The sequence below is a fragment of the Vigna radiata genome, chromosome 10, assembly GCF_000741045.1.
Source record: "Vigna radiata var. radiata cultivar VC1973A chromosome 10, Vradiata_ver6, whole genome shotgun sequence".
NCBI classification, from domain to species: Eukaryota; Viridiplantae; Streptophyta; class Magnoliopsida; order Fabales; family Fabaceae; genus Vigna; species Vigna radiata.
This window is the reverse complement of record NC_028360.1, coordinates 7,395,857-7,410,481: the sequence shown is the minus strand read 5'-3', so window position 1 is coordinate 7,410,481 and position 14,625 is coordinate 7,395,857. Positions and strand designations below refer to the sequence as shown.

At 37.0% G+C, this 14,625-nt stretch overlaps 2 protein-coding genes across 3 annotated transcripts; both read left to right on the top strand.

The window, feature by feature from the left end:
- The first annotated feature begins 1,322 nt into the window (after positions 1-1,322).
- Positions 1,323-3,348, top strand: LOC106774745 (cytochrome P450 71D9-like). Its single transcript, XM_014661784.1, has 2 exons — positions 1,323-2,195; positions 2,725-3,348. Exons 1-2 carry the CDS (start codon positions 1,323-1,325, stop codon positions 3,346-3,348), a joined length of 1,497 nt encoding a protein of 498 aa, XP_014517270.1.
- A 7,801-nt stretch (positions 3,349-11,149) lies between these two features.
- On the top strand, positions 11,150-14,437 carry LOC106775519 (cytochrome P450 71D9-like). 2 transcript variants are annotated; one of them, XM_022786873.1, is made up of 3 exons: positions 11,150-11,821; positions 12,470-13,239; positions 13,769-14,437. In XM_022786873.1, exons 1-3 carry the CDS (start codon positions 11,809-11,811, stop codon positions 14,378-14,380), a joined length of 1,395 nt encoding a protein of 464 aa, XP_022642594.1. In that variant the 5' UTR covers positions 11,150-11,808; the 3' UTR covers positions 14,381-14,437. The 2 variants fall into 2 exon arrangements, with proteins under 2 accessions (XP_022642594.1, XP_014518147.1); XM_014662661.2 differs by lacking the exon at positions 11,150-11,821 and having other exon boundaries at positions 12,298-13,239.
- Positions 14,438-14,625: the final 188 nt, after the last annotated feature.

Here is a 14,625-nt window from a genome sequence, read left to right as displayed (position 1 = left end):
ATTCCGAAAAAGAATTAGATGTTCCTTTTTTAAATTCAATTATGACTATCTCCATAAATATGGAGGATATCAGACAAAAAAGAAAAAGGAGATAAGTTGGGGATTTTTATTAGTAAAATATTAGGGTCTTAGTACAAGCAACACTTGACACTAACAAAAATAACAATGGCAGTAGCATAATCACATAGGTCATAGTAGAGCAATGATGTAAGCATTTCCTGAAAAACAGGAAGAGACAAAGGAATTTCAGAAAAGGCCCAAAAAATCAAAGAAGAATGATGAGAAAAGGTAATTGCAGAGAGAGAAACCATACCACAAGTTACTCATTCCAGAATGAAGTCACGCAATTTAATATTCTCCCTCCTCTCATGTGTTCCTCTACGCATTTCCTTTCCTTCCTCTCTGTCGTTCGGTGCAAAGGTCTTCTGTTGTTGGGTGCAATGGTCCTCTTCCGTTCGATGCAACGGTCCTCTACCATCCGATGCAAAATTCTCCTTCCTTTCTTTCAGCTTGACATTTTGTCGTTCGGTCCTTCCTTGACTTGACACTCTATTGTTCGGTGCAACATCAAACACGCGACCACTATGTGCAACCGATTCACCCACCTCATTACTATCATGCCTTGCGCATGTTACACTGATCTTCATGAACTTTTGGTTGGAGGCAATATGCTGAGAGATAACATCATGTGTGAACAGGATCTATTAATGGAAAGTTCACTACCAAATGCCTCTGTTCACATGTGTTAATGTAGAAGGATCTGTGCCAGATAATGAATGGAAAAGGTGGAAAGTTCAGACATAGATGTCTAATAATACCTCATACTTTTCATATTCATGCTTTTCGTTTTCTTAGTTCTGAGGGACATAGGATGCAATGTGTATCAGTCAGGTAAGGGGTATTGAGTGTAATTATGATTCAGTGTAATTTTTTAAATTATTTGTTGTCAAATCCAAGTTTCATAAAATATATGAGAAAGATTGCACTAAAATACAATAGTTATCCCAGGTTCTGCAATTTTTTAAGCCAAATGATTTTGCTGAGGAGTTTTTAAAACCTAATGTATGTCACTTGATGTACTATTGCAACCACAATTTTGTATATGGAAATATATATCTGTTTCTAGTTGTTGGCTGTGCTAACATTCTTGTCCATTTTGAATGGTGTTTCATTAATCAAATACATCAGCAAAATGCAGAGTATATTGCAATCAAGAGATTACTAATACCCAATAATGGACGAAGGTTCCACAATCTGTATATGAATTGCAAACAAAATTTCTTTGGTAGAACTAAAAACCTTAACCTGAGTTTTATTTCCACATGGATCTTCAAACCTTCTACTTCATATCCATTCTCATTTTTATGTTTATTGCACACAAAATAATAACCAAGAAATCTGCCTCAACTCCAAATTTGCCACCAGGGCCGTGGAGGCTACCAATCATAGGGAACATACACAACCTCGTTGGCTCACTTCCCCATCGTAGACTGAGAGATTTATCAGCAAAATATGGACCCTTGATGCATCTGAAGCTTGGAGAGGTTTGTACTATTGTGGTTTCATCTGCAGAGTGTGCTAAAGAAGTGTTAAAAACCCATGATCTTATCTTTGCATCAAGGCCTCCAATACTAGCTTCAAAGATAATGTCTTATGATTCTATGGGGATTGCTTTTTCTCCTTATGGTGATTATTGGAGACAGCTAAGGAAGATTTGTGCGTTGGAGTTATTAAGCTCGAAACGTGTCCAATCTTTCCAGCCAATCAGAGAGGAAGAGCTCACTAAATTCATCAAAAGCATTGCTTCAAGAGAAGGGTCACCCATCAATCTCACCAAAGAAATCCTTACAACAATATCTACAATTGTTTCGAGGACAGCCCTTGGAAGCAAGTATAGGGACCATCAAAAGTTCATATCAGCTGTTAGGAAAGCCACAGAGGTCGCTGGAGGTTTTGACTTGGGAGATTTGTACCCTTCTGCCGGATGGCTTCAGAACATCTCAGGGTTGAAGTCCAAGATTGAACAGTATCATCAACAAACTGATCAGATAATGCAAAGCATCGTGGATGATCACAGAGAAGCTAAATTAAGTGCTGCAAAATGCCAGGGTGAACAAGTGGAGGATGATCTTGTAGATGTGCTCATGAAGGAGGAGTTTGGCCTAAGTGACAATGGTATCAAGGCGGTGATTTTGGTAAGAGTATTTACATCTCCCATCAATGTTATTTTCATAGTAGAAAGTGATGAACAATTCTGATCTTTTCCCTAAGTGCTTAGTTTTATTAAATTGCTGCTGTGTGCTAGTTAACTTCCAAACTGTGATTAGAAAATTTATCTACACAAACAAGAAGAAAAACTAAGTTGCTACTTCACACTAGCAATTCCAAATAAGAATGAATAGGTTAAGGTTGAATATAGATAAATTTATCTATAGACTTACAAGAAAAGAAAATGATAAAAAAACTGAGAGGCTTCTCCTTGTTAGCAGAAATTAGTTTTGCTTATAGAAAGCACAGAGTTTAATATAATGAAGTTTAAGTTTACACCACTCCAATTTACAGTAAGTCCTAAGCTATCCAGTTGTACTGAACTAATTCATTATAGTTTGGGCTAATTTCATTTAATTTTGTTGCTTATTCTTCCACTGCAAAGAATAATAGTATTCCTGCAAGTGTTTCCTATAAAATTTAGATGAATAATATGACATGATGATTTTGAATTAGGATATCTATGGAGGGGGAAGTGAGACATCAGCAACAACCATAGATTGGGCGATGGCTGAAATGATGAAGAATTCAAGAGTAATGAAAAAAGCACAAGCTGAAGTTAGAAAGGTATTCAACATGAAAGGAAGGGTTGATGAAAATTGCATCAATGAACTCAAATATTTGAAACTAGTTGTGAAAGAGACCTTGAGATTACACCCTCCAGTTCCTCTTTTGCTTCCAAGAGAATGTGGTCAAACATGTGAGATACATGGCTATAACATACCTGCCAAAAGCAAGGTCATAGTCAATGCTTGGGCAATCGGAAGAGATTCAAACTATTGGACTGAACCAGTGAGGTTTCATCCCGAGAGATTCATTGACAGCAGTATTGACTACAAAGGGAATAATTTTGAGTACATTCCTTTTGGAGCTGGAAGAAGGATATGCCCTGGAATCACATTTGCATCCAGAGTTATGGAACTGGCCCTTGCAATGTTGCTGTATCACTTTGATTGGAAACTTCCAAGTGGAATGATATGTGGAGAATTGGACATGAGTGAAGACTTTGGAATCACAATTAGAAGAAAGCATGATCAGCTCTTGGTTGCTTTTCCTTATCTTCCTTTGCCTGTCTCATGAATTTCACATTAAGCAACAAACCCTTGGTGATGTTGAGATCGTGCACTTTGATGCTATCTTAGTAGTTTTAATCTTTGAATAACTGAAGATAAAAATCTGTCATGTTTAGTAGATGCTTTTAAGTTTTATATTATTTTCATGATCAGTAATAGTTCGTAGAGTCATGAAGCATTGTATTTTATTATTATGTTACTTAAGTGTGTTTGAATATGAATTACACTGCATAAAAATACAAATATCTGCTGTGTTTTTTTTTTCCAACTAGCGGTTGACTTAATGAAATAAAAAAAGTTCCATAAAAACAAAAACTCCAAAAACAATAGAGATAGAGTCATAGCATATCATAGTGTAACATCCCAATAAATATAGTTTGAAAAACTATATATATTAAGGGATTATCAATAATAATATGATAGAACAGTGAATAATAACTTACTTTACAGAAGGGATATATGAAATCTTCATAGAATTTAAAGTTGTACACGGACAGAGACATTACTTAATAAGCAGATATTTTTTATGTATATCAAAGTCAATACCGGACGATATTTACAAAATAAGATACACAGAGTCTCGAAACGGTCGTCCAAAAGGATATAATGACCGAACGGTTTGTAGTCCACACAACATTAAAACCTAGCCTATGGACCGGACGGTCCTACACTATCTTCCAATTGCTCACTCTACAGGGTTTCCTCCAAAGAGTCTTCAACGCTCTTTGCTCACATTCATAAAATGATCATTACAGTAAAGAGAACTGAACGGGAGATGAAAGACAAGATAGGAAATAAGGGTAAGCTTATGTAATTTAATTAACTCACTTAAACATATAATTTAAACATAACAATGTATAGGCAAAACAACATATCCAATCATGCAATCATCATACAAAGCATCTCATATAATAAACCGAATGTATAAAACATTACAACCGACCACTCTGAATCTGTCCGGACTGTATGAACCGTGTAGCTTGACGTTTCTAGCACCCGGCGTGGTGTAGTAACTGGGATACACTCAACAGCTACCACCCGAGGTTAGTCCTAAAACGACCATCTGGTTTTATGGTTGCGGACTTCCTGCCATTCCCACACATGAGTTACCCTCCTCTATATGAGGAGGAGTAATCACGGAATATCAAGATCAAAATCAACAACGATGTCTGACCACGTTCATACTTTACCAACCAATATCAATCAAACATATTGTATGAATTTGTGTAGCTCAATGTTCTAGCACCCGGCATGGTGTAGTAACTGGGATACACTCAGCAGCTGCCAACCAAGGTCAATCCTAAAACGACCACCTGGTCTTATGGTCGCGAACCTCCTACCATTCCCACACATGAGTTACCCTCCTCTATATGAGGAGGAGTAATCATGGAATATCAGGACGAACAACAGCAGAGACTGACCACAATTCATACTTAACAAACCATCACCAATCATGAGACATTCCTCCTTGGAATTCTCTTTCACATGAGTCATTCCTCCTTGGAATTCTCTTTCACAACCATATGACTCTTTCCATCATAATTTCACATCATACTTATGTACTCCAAATACAATCAGAATCATATATTAACAATTTCAATCAAGATCAAGAATTTAAGAAAATAACACTGTAAACTTATGAATATGACCGAACGGTAAGACTAACCTTTACTCAGGAATTATGATCGAGTGGTCAAGTAACATAATAGCTCTAGTTGGAGCCGAAATACTGTTTAAGACCGAACGCAAAGGAGATTTAGCCAACTACTAAAGACTAAAACATAATACTATTCCTTAGGCCGAGCATCTTGAGCTTGGGCTGAACACTTTCAAGCTTTGGCCGAGCAATTAGAGCTTAGGCTGGACACTTTATACAGGATGAAGTTCTCTTCAAAAGGTCGAGCGTTAGCACAGACCGATCGAGTGTCAGTACAAGGCCAAACACTCATTTAAAGAAGTATTATTAATAATATGCCTAGCACTCTTTTTATACACGATAAAACTAACAATGAAACTAACTTAACTTATTTTGAATATCTTGACTAACTAACTTGTAAGAAAATAAATATAACCTTACTGAACCGAACGCTCAACATTAACCAATAGAATATCGATCGATCATTAACTGAAATCTCCAATGGAAGAGAATTCAGTCAAGACCGTACGTACTAAAGGAAAATCGAATGGTCCTAAATGACCCACGGTCACAATTATAGAATTCTGCAGAATTTAGCAGAGTTAAGAATAACCCTATTTCTACCCAGTTCTTGATCACTTACCAAACATTAATTCATTCAAACAAACATGCAATATCATCAGATAAACCAATTCATCAAACACCATCATTCAAACATGCAACATCGCAATATCAACCAATTCATCAACCTAATATCATTCAAGCATCCACCTATTCAAAACAGATAAGCATAACTAAATTATATAAGCTTCCCTTACCTCGAATCCAAGAGCTATCTTCTACATTTCCACGGTAGTATCGAACGACAACTATTTCTAAGACTTCCTACAAGCTTCTGATTGGTGAAAAGAAACCAATCTTAGAATCAAAGGCAGAGAACAGCGTCAGAGAATGAGTTGGGGAACACATGCAAACCAAACAACGCTTGCATGCATCAGAAAAACATGAATCCTCAGAAGGCGAAGGGAAATCTTAAATTACCCACTTCAAACAACAACTTGATTAGTTCAGATGAAAGCTCTTGTCACCAGAAATACTTAGACATTGCCCGAACTGTGATCGGAAGAAGATGAAGATGAAATTTCTTAGAGAGAAGATGGTGGAATCTAGAGATAAGGAGGAGAAAATGAATTCAGGAAATTTGGAAGAGAAGGTTGCATGCAGAGAACTGGCACTAGAGTTCGAAATCCCACTTTAAATATGACCGAACGGTCCATTCTGCTGCAGCCACTTGTCCTCCACTTTCTGAGTCACACATTCTCTGCCTTGAACGTGGATCCCACTAAGCTGGGGAATTTATAGGTCCTAACACAGAAACATAAACTCCGAAAAGATCATAATGAAAGAAAAAGTTCCATAAGTACATGTCTTTTCACACTATATCTTAATTATGAGTCCTTTCATGCATTAAAAGTTTTGTTCTTAGTGATAGGTACTGACAATTAACAAACACAGTGCCTTGAAACTGAAGAGGTTGATTTAGTTATTGTCTTGTCCTCTATCAACCTTCTAATACTTTTACTTTCTCTTTTATCATAAAACAAACAAATGGATGAGTTAATAGCCACTAAGGTTGAGCTGGTGAAGCTGATTATAACAGTGTTATTTATGATAAAAGACGAACGCAAAGTATTGGGGATTTTTATTAGTAAAATATTAGGGTCTCAATACAAGCAACACTTGACACTAACAAAAATAGCAATGACATTAGCATAATCGCATAGGTCATAGCAAAGCAATGATGTAAGCCATTCCTGAAAAAGAGGCAGGGACAAAGGAATTTCAGAAAAAGGCTCAGAAAGTAGGACAAGAATGATCAGAGAGAAAGTAATTGCAGAGAGAGAGACCGTACCACAAGTTACTCATTCCAAAATGAAGTCATGCAATTTAATATTCTCCCTCATCTCACGTGTTCCTTTACGCATTTCCTTTCCTTCATCTCTACCGTTCGGTGCAAAAGGTCCTCTGTCGCTCGGTGCAGCGGTCCTCTACTGTTCGATGCAAAATTCTCCTCCCTTCCTTTCGACTTGACAATCTGTCGTTCGATCCTTCCTCTCGGCTTGAGACTCTACCGTTCGGTGCAATGTCAGACACGCAACCACTATGTGCAACCGATTCACCCACCTCATTACTGTCATGCGTTGCGCGTGGTATAATACTCCCCTCTTGAATAACAACCTTGTCCTCAAGGTTGAACTGAGGATATGCTTTCTTTACTTCTTCCATGTTTTCCCACGAGTTGTCCGCCTCATAAAACAAATCTCATTGTATCAACACTTCTGTTACTTCCCTTCCATTTCTGTTAACCACTCTTTTATTGAGAATCTTATAAGGTTATATGATTGGTCCAAATTCAGTAGTATTGAGAGGTAATGGAAAATATGGTTGTTTATGGTCTCCTTGAAATTTCTTAAGCACCAAAATGTGGAACACCGGATGTAATTTAGCTGTAGCTGGAAGTATGGGTTTGTAAGATACCTTGCCGATCCTCTCAATAACTTTAAAAGGTCCATAGTACCTTTAGATCAACTTTTGATTCCTTCTCCACTTCACTGTTGCCTATAAGGTTCTAATTTCACCAAAGCATGATCCCCAACCTCTAAGAAAACATCTCTTCTCTTCTTATCTGTCTGTCCCTTCATATAATTCTAAGAATGGTGGAGCTTAGCCTTCAATTTGTTCAATAATACATCACAGTTGTTTAAGATCTCTTGCAGGTCTACAGGATCTGTATTAGTGTGCTCATACTTGATTATATTTGGTGGTAACTTGTCATAGACAGCTTGGTAGAGAGACATATCAATACTATGGTGGAAAGAGGAATTATACCAGAATTGTGCCCATGGAAGCATCTCTAGCCATTTCTTGGGATGATTAAAGATAAAACATCTGAGATACATCTCCAAGGTCTTATTTAAGTTTTCAGTTTGGCCGTCGGATTGAGGATAATACGCCGAGCTCATTGCTAAGGTCGTGCCTTGATACTTGAATAATGACTTCCAAAAGTTGCTGATGAAGATCCTATCACGATCAAACACAATGGATTTTGGAAATCCATATAGTTTGACAATATTTTGAATGAAAGCTTCCACTACCGTTTTCCTATTGAACCCTTGTTTTAATGGAATGAAGTGTGCAAACTTTGACGGTCTATCAATGACCACCATGATATTGGAGTAGCCCTGCGAAATTTGTAAGTTAGTAATGAAGTCCATGGCAATGTCTTCCCAAATCAAGTTTGGAATAGGTAGGGGTTGTAACAATCCGGCAGGTAATGACTGGTTGATCTTAGCTTGTTGACAAATAATGCATTCCTTCACAAACTTCTTTATATCTTTCCTCATTTTAGGCCAAAAAAAAAAATTGAGCACTCAGTCTTGCCATAGTTCTTGTAGTGCCCGTGTGACCTCCAACTTTTGAGCCATGAAATTATCCTATGATCTTGGTTATCATTTCTGCATTATTTGGCAGCAAAATTCTCCCTTTCCAAGTCAAAATGTCCTGCTGTACTGCATAGTCACCCTTCTTCCATGAGTTGTTTATACACTCCTAAAAAATTTTCATCATTTCTTCATCTTTTCTGGTTTCTTCTACTACTGATTACAGCCAGGTATTTAGAGGTTCTGACCATGCCATTGCAAAGCTCCTAGATAAAGCATCCATAGGGACATTCTCCTTCCCTGGTGAATATTGTATTGTGAAATCAAACCCTATAAATTTGGGTAGCCATTGTTGTTGTTCAGGGGTTTGGAGTTTCTACTCTAGTAATTCTTTCAAGCTCTTCTGATCTGTTTTAATAATGAACTTGTGACCAAGTAGATAATGCCTGAATTTAGACAAGGATTCAGTTATAGCATAAAATTCTCTTGTATATGCAGATTTCTTCTACATCCTCACTAATAGTTTCTTTGAAAAATAAGCAGTAGGATGCTTATTTTGACTTAGTACAACTCATATACCCAAACTTGAGGCATCCATTTCCGGTACAAATGGTTCAACAAAATTTGGAATTGCTAGAACAGGAGCAAGGGCTATCTTCAATTCATCAAAAGCTTTATTTATTGCTTCACTCCACTTAAATGAATCTTTCTTTAATAAATCAGTCAATGATGCAACAATCTGGGCATAATTTTTGACAAGTCTTCTGTAATACCCAGTTGATCCTAAAAATCCTCTCAACTGCTTGAGGTTTAAAGGTTTCAGCCAGTTTTTTTACTGCCTCCAATGTTTTAGTCTCCATAGATATTCCATTTCCTGCCAAGGTGTGACCTAGATAACCTATCCATTGTACTCCAAAAGTGCATTTGGAGAATTTAGCAAATAATTGGTTCTTTTTTAGGATATTTAGCACTACTTCCAGATGGTGTAGATGGTCCTTCCAACTTGAGCTGTACGCCAATATATCATCAAAGACAACTAATACAAATCTTCTCAATAAGCCCTTAAAGATTTTATTCATGATACTTTGAAATGTTGTTGGCGCATTAGATAGTCCAAATGGCATAACCAACCATTCATATAATCTTTGATGAGTCCTGAATGCACTTTTGTGTTTGTCCTCAGTTTCAATAAAATTTGGTGGTAACTAGACTGTAAATCCATCTTGGAGAACTAGCAAGCTCCATATAACTCATCAATGAGTTCATCCACTGTTGGAATTGGGAAGATGTCCTTAATTGTTATAACATTCGTTGCTCTATAATCAGTACAAACCCTTCATATGCCATCTTTTTTTTGACTAAAATACCTTCTTTTAACATTCTTTCAACCAATTTTTCAATTTCTTCCTTTTGATTGTGTGGATATCTATAAGGTTTCATTTTGACTGGATTTGATCCTTCTAACAAAGGAATAAAGTGCACATGACTCCTTGGCGGAGGTAATCCACAGGGGCTGCTAAAGACAATACTATAATTGTGTAGTAAAGTCACCAATTCTGACTCTATGTCCTCTGGGAGTTCTAGCAAAGGAGAAATGTGAGTGTCGTGGTGTACCATTTGCATACTATATACCTCAGCTAGTACATCAGTTTCCATCATTCTTCTTATGTGATGTAGTTGTGTCGTTTTCAGGTAACATGTCTCATCACAAAAGTAGCATAAGCCCTTCTCTCTTCTTAATTGCATTTCGGCTGGGCTTATTGTTTTAACATTTGGGTTTCTTAATGGTGGTCCTGGCGGATTAGTTAACAATGAGGGTAAAAAGGATTTTGTAGCTGGTATGGTGTTTTTGGTAGTGTTTTGGACCCAGGAAATGGTTAATTTGGGAGAATTTGTGTATCGGTTAGCGTAATTAGGTGTAGGCTTGGTTATTAGTATGTATTTCTCTTCACATAGTTTAGCTAAAGCTACTGCTCGTAATAGGGTTGTTGGAGTCAAAGCAATCACATCTCTTCTTATATCAACATTTAAACCATTAATGAAGCAGTTGAAAATGGCTTCCTCAGTTAAACCCTCATATCTATTTGCAAGCGCCATAAATTTCATATAATAATTCGATACTGATCCTTGTTGTTGAAGTTTGAACATCTCTGCCATTGGACAATCATAGGGAGAGGGCCCAAACTGAGATTTCAGGGCACGAGTCAATGTTGTCCAAGTGGTGACTGCTTCAATCTTCTACAACATTTGGAACCACGACACAACATCCTTCTCAAAATGCATAGAAGCTATTTGAACACGATATGCATCATGTGTGTTGTGGTAGTTGAAGAACTTATCGGCTTTGAAAATCCATTCTAACACCAGTGTGGATCCATCAAAGTGCGGGAAACCGAGAGAAATATCCTTTATCGGATTAATCGAGGTTATTAGATGAACTCTGACCATAGAATTTGAGTTTTAAGGACTTCCAAGGTTCTGTGTGGTGTTTTGCAGTAATTGTTGTAACACGAGTTTGATCTCGTCCATCGTCAAGTCTTGATTTTTATTTCTTTCATCTTTGGTGGTCTTAGGTTTTTCCACCGTTGGAGTTAGACGACGAAGATCATCGGTCGTCGTATGAATCTCGGTTTGGAGTTCTTTCAGTCTAGTGTTCTCAGCCATGGATTACAATGAAAACACCAATGTAACATTGCTATTTATAATAAAGGACGAACACAGAGTATTGGGGATTTTTATTAGTAAAATATTAGGGTCTCAGTACAAGCAACACTTGGCACTAACAAAAATAACAATGGCAGTAGCATGTAGCATAATCGCATAGGTCATAGCAGAGCAATCATGTAAGCCATTCCTATAAAAGAGGCAGGGATAAAGGAATTTCAGAAAAGGGCCCAGAAAATCAAAGAAGAATGATCAAAGAGAAGGTAATTGCAGAGAAAGAGACCATACCACAAGTTACTCATTCCAGAATGAAGTCACACAATTTAATATTCTCCCTCCTCTCACGTGGTCCTCTATGCATTTCCTTTCCTTCCTCTCTGCCGTTTGGTGCAAAGGTCCTCTGCCATTCGGTGCAATGGTCCTCTGTCGTTCGGTGCAAAATTCTCCTTCCTTCCTTTTGGCTTGACTCTTTGTCGTTCGGTCCTTCCTCTCGGATTGACAATCTGTCGTTCGGTGCAACATCAAACACATGGCCACTAAGTGTAACCGATTCACCCACCTCATTACTGTCATGCCTGGCGTATGTTACACTGATCTTCATGAACTTTTGGTTGGAGGCAATATGTTGAGAGATAACATCATGTGTGCAACAGGATCTATTGATGGAAAGTTCACTACCAAATGCCTCTGTTCACATGTGTTAATGTAGAAGGCTTTGTGCCAGATAATGAATGGAAAAGGTGGAAAGTTCAGACATAGATATCTAATAATACCTCATACTTTTCATATGCATGCTTTTCGTTTTCTTAGTTCTGAGGGACATAGAATGCAATGTGTATCAGTCAGGTAAGGGGTATTGAGTGTAATTATGATTCAGTGTAATTTTTTTAATTATTTGTTGTCAAATCCAAGTTTCATAAAATATATGAGAAAGATTGCACTAAAATACAATAGTGATCCCAGGTTCTGCAATTTTTTAAGCCATATGATTTTGCTGAGGAGTTCTTAAAACCAAATGTTATGTCACTTGATGTACTATTGCAACCACTATTTTGTATATAGAAATATATTTCTGTTTTCTAGTTGTTGGCTGTGCTAACATTCTTGCCCATTTTGAATGGTGTTTCATTAATCAAATACATCAGCAAAATGCAAAGTATATTGCAATCAAGAGATTACCAATACCCAATAATAATGGACGATGAAGGTTCCACAATCTGTATATGAATTACAAACAAAATTTCTTTGGTAGAACTAAAAACCTTGATCTGAGTTGTATTTCCACATGGATCTTCAAGCCTTCTACTTCATATCCATTCTCATTTTTATGTTTATTGCACACAAAATAATAACAAAGAAATCTGCCTCAACTCCAAATTTGCCACCAGGGCCGTGGAGGCTACCAATCATAGGGAACATACACAACCTCGTTGGCTCACTTCCCCATCGTAGACTGAGAGATTTATCAGCAAAATATGGACCCTTGATGCATCTGAAGCTTGGAGAGGTTTGTACTATTGTGGTTTCATCTGCAGAGTGTGCTAAAGAAGTGTTAAAAACCCATGATCTTATCTTTGCATCAAGGCCTCCAATACTAGCTTCAAAGATAATGTCTTATGATTCTATGGGGATTGCTTTTTCTCCTTATGGTGATTATTGGAGACAGCTAAGGAAGATTTGTGCGTTGGAGTTATTAAGCTCGAAACGTGTCCAATCTTTCCAGCCAATCAGAGAGGAAGAGCTCACTAAATTCATCAAAAGCATTGCTTCAAGAGAAGGGTCACCCATCAATCTCACCAAAGAAATCCTTACAACAATATCTACAATTGTTTCGAGGACAGCCCTTGGAAGCAAGTATAGGGACCATCAAAAGTTCATATCAGCTGTTAGGAAAGCCACAGAGGTCGCTGGAGGTTTTGACTTGGGAGATTTGTACCCTTCTGCCGGATGGCTTCAGAACATCTCAGGGTTGAAGTCCAAGATTGAACAGTATCATCAACAAACTGATCAGATAATGCAAAGCATCGTGGATGATCACAGAGAAGCTAAATTAAGTGCTGCAAAATGCCAGGGTGAACAAGTGGAGGATGATCTTGTAGATGTGCTCATGAAGGAGGAGTTTGGCCTAAGTGACAATGGTATCAAGGCGGTGATTTTGGTAAGAGTATTTACATCTCCCATCAATGTTATTTTCATAGTAGAAAGTGATGAACAATTCTGATCTTTTCCCTAAGTGCTTAGTTTTATTAAATTGCTGCTGTGTGCTAGTTAACTTCCAAACTGTGATTAGAAAATTTATCTACACAAACAAGAAGAAAAACTAAGTTGCTACTTCACACTAGCAATTCCAAATAAGAATGAATAGGTTAAGGTTGAATATAGATAAATTTATCTATAGACTTACAAGAAAAGAAAATGATAAAAAAACTGAGAGGCTTCTCCTTGTTAGCAGAAATTAGTTTTGCTTATAGAAAGCACAGAGTTTAATATAATGAAGTTTAAGTTTACACCACTCCAATTTACAGTAAGTCCTAAGCTATCCAGTTGTACTGAACTAATTCATTATAGTTTGGGCTAATTTCATTTAATTTTGTTGCTTATTCTTCCACTGCAAAGAATAATAGTATTCCTGCAAGTGTTTCTTATAAAATTCAGATGAATAATATGATATGATGAATTTGAATTAGGATATCTATGGAGGGGGGAGTGAGACATCATCTACAACCATAACATGGGCAATGGCAGAGATTATAAAAGATGCAAGAGTAATGAAGAAGGTACAAGCTGAGGTAAGAGAAGTATTTGGTAAAGAAGGACAGGCTAATGAAAGTGACATGGAGAATCTAAAATATTTGAAATGTGTTGTGAAAGAGACATTGAGACTGCACCCTCCTGGTCCTCTTCTACTTCCAAGAGAGTGTGGAGAAGCTTGTGAGATAAAAGGGTATGACATACCAATGAAAAGCAAGATCATTATCAATGCTTGGGCCATTGGAAGAGACCCAAATCATTGGACTGAGGCAGAGAGGTTTTATCCTGAGAGGTTCATTGAAAGTGGTGTTGACTACAAAGGCAATAATTTTGAGTATATTCCATTTGGTGCTGGAAGAAGAATGTGCCCAGGCCTCACATTTGGCTTGACCACTGTTGAGTTTCCTCTTGCATTGTTAATCTATCATTTTGATTGGAAACTTCCCAATGGAATTAAGAATGAAGATTTGGATATGACTGAGGCCTTTGGAATATCCGTTGGTAGAAAATATGATTTGCAACTAATTCCTATCACTTTCCGTCCTTGAAAGAGCTCAGATTAAACAAAGTTTATATCGACTGTTTGTCATCTTTTCCTTAGCCTTTCCATTCTACTGAATAAATATATGTATATATATATAAAAATATATCGATTGTTTGTCATCTTTTTCTTAGCCTTTCCATTTTCCATTCTACTGAATATATATATATATATATATATATATATATATATATATATATATATATATATATATATATATATATATATATATATATATATGGGTTTGTTAAG

Bases quoted from the DNA above. Each gene is read 5' to 3' on its own strand.
- LOC106774745 (XM_014661784.1), top strand. From the start codon at position 1,323: ATGGATCTTCAAACCTTCTACTTCATATCCATTCTCATTTTTATGTTT. The intron at 2,196-2,724 runs GTAAGAGTATTT...ATTTTGAATTAG, and splicing joins GTATCAAGGCGGTGATTTTG to GATATCTATGGAGGGGGAAG.
- LOC106775519 (XM_014662661.2), top strand. From the start codon at position 12,367: ATGGATCTTCAAGCCTTCTACTTCATATCCATTCTCATTTTTATGTTT. The intron at 13,240-13,768 runs GTAAGAGTATTT...AATTTGAATTAG, and splicing joins GTATCAAGGCGGTGATTTTG to GATATCTATGGAGGGGGGAG.